Source organism: Phaethon lepturus, unplaced genomic scaffold (genome assembly GCF_000687285.1).
Source record: "Phaethon lepturus isolate BGI_N335 unplaced genomic scaffold, ASM68728v1 scaffold31727, whole genome shotgun sequence".
Classification (NCBI taxonomy): Eukaryota; Metazoa; Chordata; class Aves; order Phaethontiformes; family Phaethontidae; genus Phaethon; species Phaethon lepturus.
In genome coordinates this window covers 150-13,718 of record NW_010554547.1, presented here as the reverse complement: position 1 = coordinate 13,718, position 13,569 = coordinate 150, and the positions used below count along the sequence as shown (strand labels likewise).

At 35.7% G+C, this 13,569-nt stretch overlaps 1 protein-coding gene across 1 annotated transcript; it reads left to right on the top strand.

The window, feature by feature from the left end:
• Positions 1 to 407: 407 nt before the first annotated feature.
• On the top strand, positions 408 to 13,042 carry CCP110 (centriolar coiled coil protein 110kDa; the record flags this gene model as incomplete). Its single annotated transcript, XM_010291897.1, has 14 exons — positions 408 to 554; positions 1,919 to 2,047; positions 3,473 to 5,117; positions 6,074 to 6,198; positions 6,337 to 6,520; positions 7,649 to 7,788; positions 8,126 to 8,242; positions 8,505 to 8,606; positions 8,879 to 8,995; positions 9,508 to 9,587; positions 10,193 to 10,255; positions 11,207 to 11,266; positions 11,832 to 11,914; positions 12,885 to 13,042. Coding segments are annotated over exons 1-14 (3,150 nt in total), but the record flags the coding sequence as incomplete, so codon positions are not given.
• Positions 13,043 to 13,569: the final 527 nt, after the last annotated feature.

The window sequence follows — 13,569 nt, the reverse complement described above, 5'->3', positions numbered from 1 at the left end:
TTTGGCTGCATGCTATTTATTTATTTATTTATTTTACAGTTGAACAGATCTATTTGATAGTCCTGGGAGACCTTAAAGGTTTAGTCTTTGGCAGAAATTATGAAAATTATCTGTAGCATGTGTAGTTTTGTAAATCTTGATTATTTCAATGCTTGCTTTCTTCTCAGTGTGCCCATGGTCATCTTTTTTCACTCATATATATGGATTCTCTTTTTATATGGGAAAAAAAAGAACAACTTTGCAGCTTTTTTTAATGATGGGAAGAAAAGAAACTTAAATGATTTTTCTAATGTATAATTTGTTTCCTGGAATATAGTGATACAGAATTAGTTGTGGTGTTATTTTCCTTTCATGGTCTTGGATGTACATGGAAGAGTAATGCTATTATTCTTTGCAGCTTAGTTAACATGAAGATGGAGGACTATGAAATATTCTGTAAGAAGCATCTTTCCAGAATCCAAGAAGAGGTAATAAAAAGAGAAACCTCTTTCACTGTTCAGCACAAAAATATCTCCCTCATTCAATTCTATGGAGTTCCTGTGCTTTCCCCGCTGGTAAGGCTTTTTTTTTTTCCCCCCTGTTTATTTTCTTTTCTTCCCTGGTGTGCTAAGGGTGCTATTGGCACTAGCTTCAATATCCACATGTAATGATTCCACTGGAGGTACAGGTCTGTTTGAGGTATCATCTGGCCTGCTGCTTAGCATATTCTAAGCATTCCCAGCCTTAATTTTTCAAAGTAAAGGGATAAAATGTACTTTTTTCCGCATTGACTACAGTTTGCTTTAATTTCTTGAAACTTGTTATCTTCACAAGGGGAATAAAAATGTGGCATTAAATAGATTAATGTTCTTTGCTGGGCTTAATTTGATGTAAAATCATGTTGACATTTCAAATATTGAATATGTAAGTTTGTTTAAAAGTGTCCAAAAAAAAGTGCAAATAGGAAATACTGAGATCGTTAAAAAGCTTTTAAGTAAATTTCTTTTTCTCATGTATTTGCAGCTTCCTCTAATGTATTTCACAGGCTCATCAATTACGTTAAGTCATTCTATGCTTAATGCAAACAGAGCCTAGGAGAAGACCGTTGGTGGTTTGTGCAACAGTGCAGCTGACTTCCTTGTTTCAGTGATGGGAAGTATGAATGGAGAGACTCTCTAACAATGATCTCCAAAAATCATGATACAGATATACACTGGAGACTAAATGATATATTGTAATATTTTTCATTAACAAATGGATGGATATTTTAAGGTTTCATGGAAGAAATGCATAATTTGACTTGAGACTATTTAATTTTGTAGAACTTTGTGAAACAAATTTTTGTATATGTAGTTTTGTATATCTAGTTTTGACTTTTATCCAAGCTACATATTCTAAAGCAGTAACTCAGAAGATTTTCAGATTCTGATTGTTGAAAGGATCCAGAAGACTGCTTGCATACATTCCTGTCTTGTTGTGAAATTCACCTCTGGTTCAAGAGGGCAAGTGTGAGCTAGTGCTTCATAGAGCTTAATAGTTTGAGTACAGGTAGGAAGATGGGTCACAGAGGGCTCTACCGGATAATCCTGCCATCATCCATAGGGGACTGGGAAAGACCCATCCTTCAGTCTGAGTCCTGTGTCATTTGAAGTTGGTGCTGTAGCATGTAACATTCATGCAAATTTTTTATAAATGCCCTTTTACATTTATGCTCATTTGCATGTGTGCCAAGAAGGCATTTGGTGTATCTCCCATTTAAAAAACTACAGTGGGTTAAAAAGAAGCTGTTGTTTAAAATGCATGTAAAGTCTCAACTTAGGTGATTATTGTTTTTCTATTGTTTTATTTTTTTGTTTTTCTTTCTAATTTATTTCTGTAATTCTGTATTGAAGTTGGCATTTAGTGATATGAACAATGTTTCTTACACCCTGTTTTGCAGCTTAGCCTTGAAAAGAAAAAGGAAATACAGCAATATAAACAGAAAGCAGTGGACCTAGAGACCTGGAGACAGAACTCCCGGAAAAGAGCTCTATTGAATCGTGTTCAGGAGATTCTTGAAAATGTTCAGGTTGTGTTAGTCCAAAGCCGCCTTCTCTGCTTATAGACATTTTGAGAAAGTGCTGGGGTTTAAGTATTCACCAATATAAGCATGAAATTAGGAGCAGTTAACTCTCCAGAACCAACATTTGCTAGTATTTCATGCTACGTGACCTGATAATTGATCATTTAGTGAGAATATCTACATTCTTCGTAATGCATGGGACTTGCTTTTCACTGCTGCTTTTGAAATATGCAAAAGACTGACCACACCAGATGACTGACTGTTGCTTTTGTAACTGTGTTTGAAAGGAATAGATTGTAAAAACAAATGAACAAACCCTTCAGTGTTAGAGCAACCGGCTTGCTTTATTTGCAAGCTCATAGTTTAATCAGAAAATAATCTATATTCATTCTCATGATTACAGAATTAAAAGTACCTTCACAACAACTTGTAATTCTGTTCTATGCCTTTATAATTTTACTGCAACTATTATGTTTTCTTTGCTGCTTCAGTGATAAATTTAGTAGAGGTTTAAATTGAAAAGAATATTAAATACATCTAATCAAGCAGTATTATCTGCATTTGAAACAGTTGTAATACAGTCTTTATATTAACCTGTTGCTTATACAAGTACAGTTAACACTGAATTTGTTGAGTTACTAAGGTGGCAAACAAAACTTACTAGTTTGCTTTGTTTACTGGAGTGTACATGGCAACAGTCATCTGGCTTGGGATTTGAAGAGCAGACCAGGAACATATGTTCAATACAAAAATAAGTTCACTTTTTTTTTCCCCCAAAGGTGTCCTTGGTAAGTGAGTTGCAACACAAAGAATAACCTATAGGATAATTTTAGTGTGAAAATCCTTTTAAACAAATGCTGGCTAGAAGTAGCATGTAGTTCTCACATATAAAGTTGTTTTTCAAGTGTTTGACAAATGAAAACTCGTATTTAATTGTCTCTGGATTATTAAAGAAATTTGACAAATTATTTTATAGTGCCACTATTTTTATTAGGAATTCTGTTGATTTGTTCTTAGTTGTCTATAGATTAGTCTATATTTCATGCTGTACTATTTCAATTACTTTTCTTATTTAATACAAGCATGTATTAATATTTTAAGAGGAATCTTGCAAGATAATTTGAAGCCATACATTTATTTGACTATATCCAAATTACCTTATGGAAAAGAGGGCATCTTTGCATTCAGATACTTGGTATCAGTAAAAATGCTGAGTGGAGCATTATTCAAATTTATATTTTAATTCCAAGAACCTCTTTCTCATTGCCAAGAGCTCTGTACTGTAATTTTTAGGAAATCGGTAACAGTTGAACTGAAAATTTTTATTGGTTTTAAGGTGGTAGCATTCTTTTTTTAAATTCAGGGGAAGCTTGCAGGAATCTGAGGAGATTTCATCAAAAATACGTGTTTTTTTTAAATTTTTATTTGCAGATCAGAAAAGGACCTAGTATGAGTGATGTGAATGCACGGGAGGCTGAGAATACTTGCCCTGATTCAGATTCAAAAGCTTCAGCTGACTTCACAACTCTATCAGATGTCAATTTGGCATGTTCTCCTGACAGGCATGGTCCCACAGCACTTGAAAAGACACCAGAACCTATGCCAGGAGATGCTGCTGAGCAGGTGACATCAAATGTGACAGAAGTAGTTAAAGCATCAGAAGAAAATGTATTTCCAAAGCAAAGTGAGAGTCACTTCTCAGAAGATACACCTTGTTCAAGGGCTGCATCTCCTGATAACATGCGTAGTAAGCTTGTGTCACACGCTTTGCAAAAGCAAGAAGGACTAGGAGTGCTGCCACCGGACGAGGAAGTCCAAGATCCATACGTAATGAGTCTTCAGAACCTGATGAAGAAATCGAGGGAGTACATAGAGAAAGAGCAAATCAGGCGTAGCTCAAAAAGTAATTCAAAGAGGAGTATGAGTGAAAGTCATTCAGACAAAGAAAATGATGGAGTTAAAACAACTGACTCTGTGAAAGAAAGGGTAAAGCTGACAGGCAGAAGTTGCACTGCTCTGACACTTGATAAACCCAGTCTTAATAAATCAAATACCCTTCTTCAAGGTGCCTCTACTCATACAAATAACACAAGTATGTCAACTTTATCCAGTTTTTCTAAAGTGGACATACCTATGAGAGTTGGAACACCCCCACTGGTGGATTCGGATTCGGATGAAGAATTTAAAAAGAATTCTATGTTTGATCGTGACAGTAGCATTGTCAGGAGCCTCACAGGCTCTTATGCCAAATTGCCGAGCCCAGAGCCGAGCATGAGCCCTAAAATGCACCGAAGGCGCCCAAGACCTTTATCAATGGGACACATTGTTATAAATAACCCTGTGAATGCTTACGAATTAAGTCCTAAAGGCAAGGGTAGAGCGATGGATTTAATAATGCAAGATATTGCGGATAAAAATAATGTGTCCGAATCAGTGCCAAAGTTCATGGTGGACTTCACTATGGTTTGCCCTAGCAGAGTTCCTGGTGTTAACAGGAATTCTTCAGGCCCTTGTGATGGGTTGGGGGTTGGCAAACCAAATCGCCATTCCTTTGGACACTTGGAAAGCAAAGGAACTTTGTCGGCTACAGTGGAAGGACAGGTAGTGATGGACAGCAGAGGGCCATATAAAGTAGAGACTAGTACTAATATTGTAGCTCCAAAATTGAATGAGCCATTTGCCATCAGTCAGTCTACAGCAACACAGAAGCTCCTAGCTGTGAATGAAACCAAACCATCTAGTTTGCTGGAAAATACTAAATGTAATTCACCAGTAGAACTCAATAAATCTTACGATGTAGAAAACCCATCCCCACTACTAATGCAGAACAAGAATATGCGACAGCAGATGGACACTCCAAGTGTTTCCGCAGCAAATGAGCAGTTTCTAGAAAATAGTTTTGAAAAGGTAAAACGTAGACTTGATTTGGACACCGACAACTGCCAAAAAGAAACTAGTCCCTGTGTTCTAACAGTTGGAATGGAAGAACAAGAGAAGCAGTGGTTGCAAGAACAGAAATATCCTGTGGGACCAGTTTACATTGCCAAGAATGCTGTCCCTGATAGTATGGCAAAAGGTAAAAGATTTCCTGTAGTTGAGGCTTTTTCTTAAGTTTACTTTATCAGTTTATAAATTTTTCAGGAAAAAAAACCCTCCAGTTATTTTTAGTCATTCATTGGTGGTTCTAAGTATGTATATAATATCAAAACACTAAAATTTTGTTGCGTGTAAATTATCTTTTTTTCAGCAACTTCATTATTTCTCTAATTTTCAATTGCCATTCTGAAATTCAGCTTGATAGTTGAGCTGTTTTTGACTGCTACAGAATGGAGTAATTGCTGTCTGAGGAGTTGCTTGGAGTCAAAAGTCTTATAACAGCTATTTGGAACAAATACTTGATTAAACAATTTATGAGGAAGCATCAGCTAAAACACTGGTTATCAGTTCTGTGAATTCTGTATTTATTCTCAAGGTATCATTTGACACCACAAATATTAATTTCCCATTGGAATGTAGAAAGTTTAGTTTTGCTAAGAAAATAATGTCTTATTCCATTAGGTGTAAATAAGACTACTAAAAGAAAAGATTCTGAATTAAAATACCTTTTAACAGATTTCAAATCATTATATAGGTATTTTCTTCCAAATCAAGACTGTTACGTCTATATGTGTCTCTACCAAATCAAGCTGAAGTGGCATAAATAATTTTAATTTACTGAATTACAATTACAGCAAGTGTAGGTATACTATTCTTATAGCTAGATTTTTTTGTGTCCTTATTTTAATATAGGCTCAGTTGGTGTTACTGCTGTTCCATTAACATGCTTATCCAACAAATATGAACATGCACATTTTTTTAAGGGCTGTAGTAAATGATGAGGTTCTTTGCAGCACATAATGGAAATCTAATATCAAAGATATGTTGTGCTTTTTTATGGATGATGCAAACTACTGTTAAAAGCATGTATGTCTGTAGCAAAGATCACACAGAAATTATTTAATGCTTGATTCTTTTTGTAACGTATCTTCTTAGAAGATATTTTAAAAACAAAAATGTTGGCTTTTGAAGAAATGAGGAAGAGACTTGAAGAACAGCATGCACAACAACTGTCAATTCTGATAGCTGAACAAGAGAGAGAACAGGAGAAATTGCAGAAGGTAAGGTAAAAAGAGGACAAATTCTAAGCAAAGTGTGTTGTATTGCAGTTTGTCAGGAAGCAACTGGTTTTAAAATGTATATTCTATTGCTTTGCAGAGTTAGAAAAATAGTCTTATAGTTGACTCTTTCTTTTGTAGGAACTGGAAGAGCAGGAGAGAAAGTTGAAAGGAAAGAAGGTTGCTACAACGGAAATAGAAATTTCCAAAGTGAATATTAACAGTAGGATGGAGTTGGAGTGGAGGAAAAAAAGCGAAAGTGGCTTGCTGGAAAGTGTGCAGTCTCAGCTGGAGACAGTCCATAATGCAAACTCTACCAGCATTGGTAAAACTGTGAGGGTAGAATATAGGTTAAATGTTGTGATATATTTTACTCTGCAGTGCTTGTCTGGACCAGCTGCCCCACTGTCCCTGTCCTAGGGCACTTGTTGGTCAGGATATGCGGACAGCTGTTGCCTTCAGTACATACATAAAACAAATTCCGTGTTGCATCTTTGTCTAGCTGGCATTTAGCACAGTTTGAGCCATCCTTGTACTGTTCCATGTATTGCATTTGTATGTAATTATTAGAGGGCCTTTTTGAGGAAAACAAGCTAAAAGTAAATTGGTTTGATGAAGGATGGGGAGGTGGACTTGCATCATGTCACAGAAGGTTCATCCTCATGCCAGGTAGCTGCACAGCAGTGGGCCAAGTGTTCTCATTTGTGTAGGAGGGGTAGAAGGGCTCTGCCAAGGGGTCTTGACTGCAAGGAGGTACAGCTATAGCTGATGGAACACGTCTCACCTGTTCAGAACATTATGAAATGTTTTGTTTTGTCTTCTGTTTAGTAAATTTTGCTAGGAAATGAATCAGAAATACTCAGATTGCTTCTTGCCTGTAATTGACCTTGTAAACAAAGCTGCCACCTCTGAGCTGAGCTCTATTTCTTGAGTATCTTAACATGCACTTATCAAACACAAATGGAAATTGGGTATTCAAACCAGCAAACAGCAAAGGAACTTTAATTTGAGAGTGAAATTGCTGAACTGTGTGATTATTCCTTGCTCATCTTCAGAATCCACGATCGCAACATTAAACACTTTGAAACCATTTTCTTTGAGATGCTTTGTAAGATTTTTCTGTAGCAATTTTAACATTAGGTAAGTGACTTTTCATGCTGTAGCTTACGGATGCTTTTCCTCCCAATATACAAGTATTATAATCTGCAATTTGAATAAGAATAACTAACAGCACTGGGAGTTTCCTTGTTCTTAGGCCCAAAGAGGCTTCCTGACTGTAACCAGAGTTAAAGTTTATGTATGTGCTTGATTTTTATCTGCATTTGTTGTTCTTTATGGAGTGCTGCATGTGTGTATTTGTGTATATATCTATGTATATATGTGTATACGCACACAGTAATTACTTTATGAACAAAGTCTGTGTGTTGAACTGTACATTCTGCTTTGCATGCAGGTTTTGCTCATACTACAACACCTAACACCTTTGCTTCAACAAGTGAAACTTCATTCTTTCTCTGGGGACCATCAGGTAGTGGAGTTATAAAAACCTCAGTGTCTAGGCCAAGTAACAGGATCAAAATGAGGTGGACTCAGGTAAGGAAAAAAAGGTTTATTTATAGCTTAAAAAGCCCTCTAGTTTTTGGAAGACACTGGTAACTTTATAATAGCTGTGCAGTAATAAATCTCACAGAATAGTTTAGTATCCTTTCCTATATTGACATTGATTACACAAGAGAACTGTATAGAATATTTTTCTTGTTCATATACGCAAAATAATCATTTAACAATAATTAATATTTTGGTAGGTACTTCTGGCCTAGCCAAACCCCTTATCAACAGCTTGTTTCTTACTTGATTGATGCTATTTGAGAAATAATTCATAATTCCTGCTTTTTATCAAATGTTTAGAAGATACTTCTTTTCTTTTAAGGTTTTCAGTCCAGAGATACAAATGAAGTTCGATAAGATCACTGCTGTGGCAAAGGGGTTTCTCACTCGTAGACTCCTGCGGACAGAAAAACTGAAACATCTTAAGCAAACTGTAAAAGTAAGATCAGCATTTTTATTATGCAGCTTCTCTTCCTGTTTGTTTTTGCTCGTATCTTGCTCATATCTGAAGTCATGCATTTTCTGCTTTCAGAAGAATTTGTAAATATCTGTCATGTGAACATGTTTGACTGTTGCATTGCTTAGTGTCATAAGGTCCAAGTCAAACAAAGACTGTACGTCCTATGCGTATGGTTTGTAATGATTCCTTTGTCGTGAAGGATTATGCTTGGTGCCTGATCTTATTTTCCCGTCTTCCCCAGGATACTATGGAGTTCATTAAAAATTTTCAGTCTGAAGCCCCGTTAAAAAGAGGAAGTGTTTCAGCACAAGATGCATCCCTTCATGAAAGAGTAATGGCTCAGGTGACACAATTTAAACCTTTTTTTTCCTCTTCTTTCCTAGCTATCCTGCTTTAATATAAATACCTAAAACCTTCACAGCAACTTTGTTTAAAGTAAAAGGTTTAAACTATCGCTGTGAAGAGAAGATTCCATTTTTGTGCTGACACATTAAGAGAGATTTCAAAATTATATTTTCAAGTGTTTTGTTTCAATTGAAAGTGAGAAGAGCTTGATGGTCATGGGAATGTTAACTTGACTGAATATTTTATTAAAACCTTAATTACTCTTTTCAGCTGCGAGCTGCTCTGTATGACATCCATGACATCTTTTTTACGATGGAGGCATCGGAAAGAATGAATATTCTGCGTCATGATCGTGAAGTTCGTAAAGAGAAGATGCTCAGGCAAATGGTGTGTTGCAGTCAAGAGAATGTAAACTGTTTTAAGACTTTAAATATGGAATAATTTTGCTTTTAAGAGATTCTTCCTCACCCAGTAAAAAGGGTTTTTTTTTAATCTGAATTGTTCTTTAATTATGCTTCTGTAGATAACTTTTTTCAAATAAAAAAAGAGGTCAGTGTACTAGGAGATTACTATGTTGAAACTTAGTGTGTAGATGTATAAAAAATAGAATGAAAAACATGTTCAAAGTAATAACAAAAAGTTAATACTTTAAATAAGAATTCATTATGGCACACAAATATTTTTAATTTGATCATATAAGGAAGATCCTTTAATTTAGAAAAAGAAAAAACCCCTTGAATTTAGCCTGAATGTGAGCTTAGTACTGAAAACACTGTTGGTTTTGTTGGGGTTTTTTTTGTTTGTGTCATTTTGTTTTTTTTAAGAAGGGGCAGGTCCGATGGGGTTAAACTCAATAAGAGCAGTAACTAGTGTTATTATCGGTTCTTGTGCTTTTGTAGGATAAAGTAAAGAGCCCAAGAGAGAGGGCAACGCTTTCCACAGCTACACAAAAATCTCTGGACAGGAAAAAGTACATGAAGTACGTGCAGTTCTCCCTTTGTTGTGATGGTGGGCAGGGTGCAAGAGGATGGGTAGGAGGCATTAGAAATAGTGAAAAGAAGTTTTTGGTGTAACAGCTTCTTTGCAAACTAATATCTTCTGTAGGAAGAATGAATAATAAAAGTCTTGAGGTGTGTGGTGATTTTCTAATAGTAGTTCACTCTCTTTAAGAGACTTCTTGTTTGTATGGGAGAAAAATGTTCCGAGTTGTGCATTTATGCTACATTTCACTGATGAGCAAAATGATCCTTGTGCACTTGGTTTGTGGTTGATTTTGTAAATTGTAAAAAGTGCTCCAAGTTATTTTATCAATCTTTCTAAAGTGCCTAGCAAAAGAGATAACTTGGTAGAGTATCTCTGGCAAAGTTTTTTTGGGGGATGGTAGCAGGCAATATCCTGCAACACAGTGGACTGAACGGTTGTCTTACACTTGCTCATGAGTAAAAGGTGACAATCTGTAGTACTGCTCTGGCAGTGTTACATGCAGATGTTGATCCTGTTGTAGGTTTTCTCTTACTCTTTCTGTTTAAGACCTAGATGACGACTTTATAATTTAAATATGTTTCAATACTTTTGTTTCTCTAGGGCTTCAGAAATGGGAATGCCAAGTAAAAAAATAATCATAAAACAAAAAACTCCTGAAAGCCGGTGAGTGAAGATTACTTGTATTAGGATGCGTTTAAAGAACTGTCTTATAATGATAGACTCTTTGATCTGCATCACTCATTTGCCATCAATCAGCTCAATTCCTGCCATTATTATGATGGACAGTAATGAAATCTGATTTAGCATGGTCTGAGAAAGGGGTTTATTAGCTCATTAGAAGTTAGAAAATACTTATTTTCTTCAGAGTCAGTTCTGAAAGTTTATCTTCAGAAATTATTTATTTATGGCTTTAAATCTCTGCTCAGGTTCAAGGTTTTTCTCTGAGATAACACTATTAGTATCTCTTAAGTTTCAGTTTGACAGTATTTTTCCTAACACCCTTTACTTTTCAATGTAATCATTGATATGCTTGTGTTTAGAAAGCTGTCAGAAAAGAAGGGGCTTTCTGTTACGAGGAAAAGGTCTTGCTTCTAGATTGTGTGATTGTTTGCTTAGATCACAAAAATTACAGTGTTCAATACTTGCTGTTCAGGAATACAGCAGCCCTTCTCTTATGAGGCCTGTCTGCACCTTTTTCTAGTATAAAAAGTCAGATACCTGGCATCCCTTAAAAACCATTTTTATCCCATGCTTACCCAAAAGCTTTGAAGATGTGCTGCCTACTAATACAGTTCATTCTTCACTGGCTGGTTTTAAGCAATTCAATCCTTTTTTCCTGTATGTTCTTCTCAATGACTAGGAACGCCAGGCACTGTTAAGGGAGTTTTATCTGTATGCTTGTTTGTTTCTTCATTTTAAATTATGGAAGTAGTAATCCTATTCTGGAATTTTAATTCCTAACACTTTTGCCTACGTGTCATCTGCATTATAGAACCTGTCAGCCTTTCTGCAGTTTGTTATGTGAAACATGATGCATAATTTGGTATTCCTTATGAGATTTTTTTTTTATTTAAAGAAGGGAAAAAGCACTAATAAAAGTTTGTGTTTTGACAGTGTGCTTCAACCAAATCAAGGACAGAATGCCCCAGTTCACAGACTGCTTTGCAGACAAGGGTAAGGGCATAGCGTGTTTATAACCTAAAGATGAAAGTAAATGCTAAGTGCAAGAGCACAGTGATTTCTGAATAATATTTACACATACTGGTGCAACTTCTGTTCAAAGTAAAAATAATTACTTCTCACAGTATTTTGAGAGTGATGAAGCTTTTTTTACCTTATACTGCAAGAAAATATTTAGTGTTCTCATCCTCTTGTGTATTGTCTCCATTTACACTGTTCCAACATTTCTATTTGTAACATTCATTCCATGAAGCTTTGCTTCCACTTAATGAAATATGTATATTTTTAAACGTAGACTGTAATGCCACAGTATCCTATCTAAATCGGTTTCTTGAATAGAGTTTTAAAAATTTGTTCATGGGGAGATGTTCTATTTAATGTATCTACTTAAGCCATAATAATGTCAATAGGAATTGTACACGTACTCAGGAGGCGGCTCTGTGGGACACTGTAAAAAATGTTTCCCTGTCAAACACAGTTTGATAGTGTCTTTATATTTTTGGATACAGCCTTTCAACTTTGATGCAAGTGACTTATTAACTCTTTTATATTTAATTAGAACCCCTAAGACCTCAATGAAGGGGGCTGAGCAAAATAGAAAGAAGGCCCCAGAGAGCAGAGTGTCTAACAAGGCTGTTTCAGGTGTGTAGAAAATTGGTGCTTGGATCTTATAGTAAATAAGTTACTAGTATCTAGAAAAAGTAAATGGAGGATATATTGTTTTCCTTTTCTTGTGCACCTGCTTTGCTATCTCTTAAATCTAACCTATCTCTTTAAACAAACATGTGCTGGTAACTTAACCATCCACTTTCAAATTCTATAAACATAGTATATAGAATGTACTGCACAGCTCATTTGCTTTCACTCACCAGATGCCCAGTTGTAAAAAAGTTTGCCAGATATATTCACTGTAACTGAGAAGCTAATAGTCAAACTAGACCTGGATTAGAATCTAAATGCCATTTGATTCTTAGTTCTGTACACGTGTAACTTGTCTTCAACACGAAGCCTACTGAAAGGACAGGAAGGACAGTTTCAGACTTATCAGTGTTCAGTCACCATACAGTCCTAAAATATATATATTACTGGGGTATCTTACAGAATGTTTGAGTCTTAATGACCTAATTTTAAAAGTGGAGTATTCCTGTACTTGCATACAAAGATTACTGATCGGTTACCTTTTATTAAAAAGGTTTGATAATAGTGCCAAACCTCTCAGTTTTCAGCCTGTTCAGCCACGAAGGGAATAAAACACTATGAAACATCTTACACAATTTCAGGTTGTTTTTTAACTGGATTTTAAATTTCTTAAGTGACAAGCCTTAATTTACCGAAAGGTAAAGTGATTTATACATTTTAAAACTGTTTAAGATCTTAATTACACATTGTTCTCAAGGGAGAGTTCCACAAGTCAAGTATAAAAATTGGGAATTTTGGGGCTCAATAAGGCAAATTATAATGTAGTTTCACCTGTTTTCCATAGTGATCTGAATTATCTTTATGTATTAAGTATCAGACCTTTCCTATAAGGGAAGCCCTGGACAATGCTGGCAGGGAGCATACACGAGTTTTAGTGCAGTGTGTACACTGTTTAAATGTCATGTTTTCCCAGAGTGTTTGGTCTTACAGCACTTTGTGAAGCCAAGAGAAGTGGCCGTAGAGGGACGTATAGTAAGAAACTATGCATATGCATCTGTAGCACTTCAGTTTGAAGAAGGAGGGGGAAAAAAAGGACAAAATAAAAAAGTAAACGATGAGATTATAACCAAGGTTTGTTCATTTATTTTTCTGTTGCCAATTGCTGTCACCGCTAAAGTGGAGCAGGCAGTTGTTCAGTTGCAGTCAGTGACACTACAGAAAAATTAGCAAAGGTATTAAATAATCTTCCTGAAATATAAAGAAGAAAATTAAGTAAGCAATATAATTTTAATTTTATCAACCAGATAACCAGAGGTAGCCATTAAGGCAAGTTTTCATCTGCAAGTTTGCAAAAATGTGTCTGGTATTAATTAGTAAATGGGAGTGCTGAAGAACAGGGACAACAAAATAATCAAGACCTCTACCAGTTACAGTATTACAGAGGTTGTAAAAGAGTAGTAGTGTAAGGGTGGTGTCAGTGTCAAGTTTAGCACTAATACAACATTTGGATGCCATCCCCAATCTCATAGAATTCATGCTCAGCTCGTAATGATCTACAGTGTTTTTTACATTTGTGTTTGGCATCAGACAGCCACTTAAAACATTCTTTCTCTTCTGTGTTGCCAGTGTGTGCTGTTCTGCTAAGCCCCTGAGTTTAT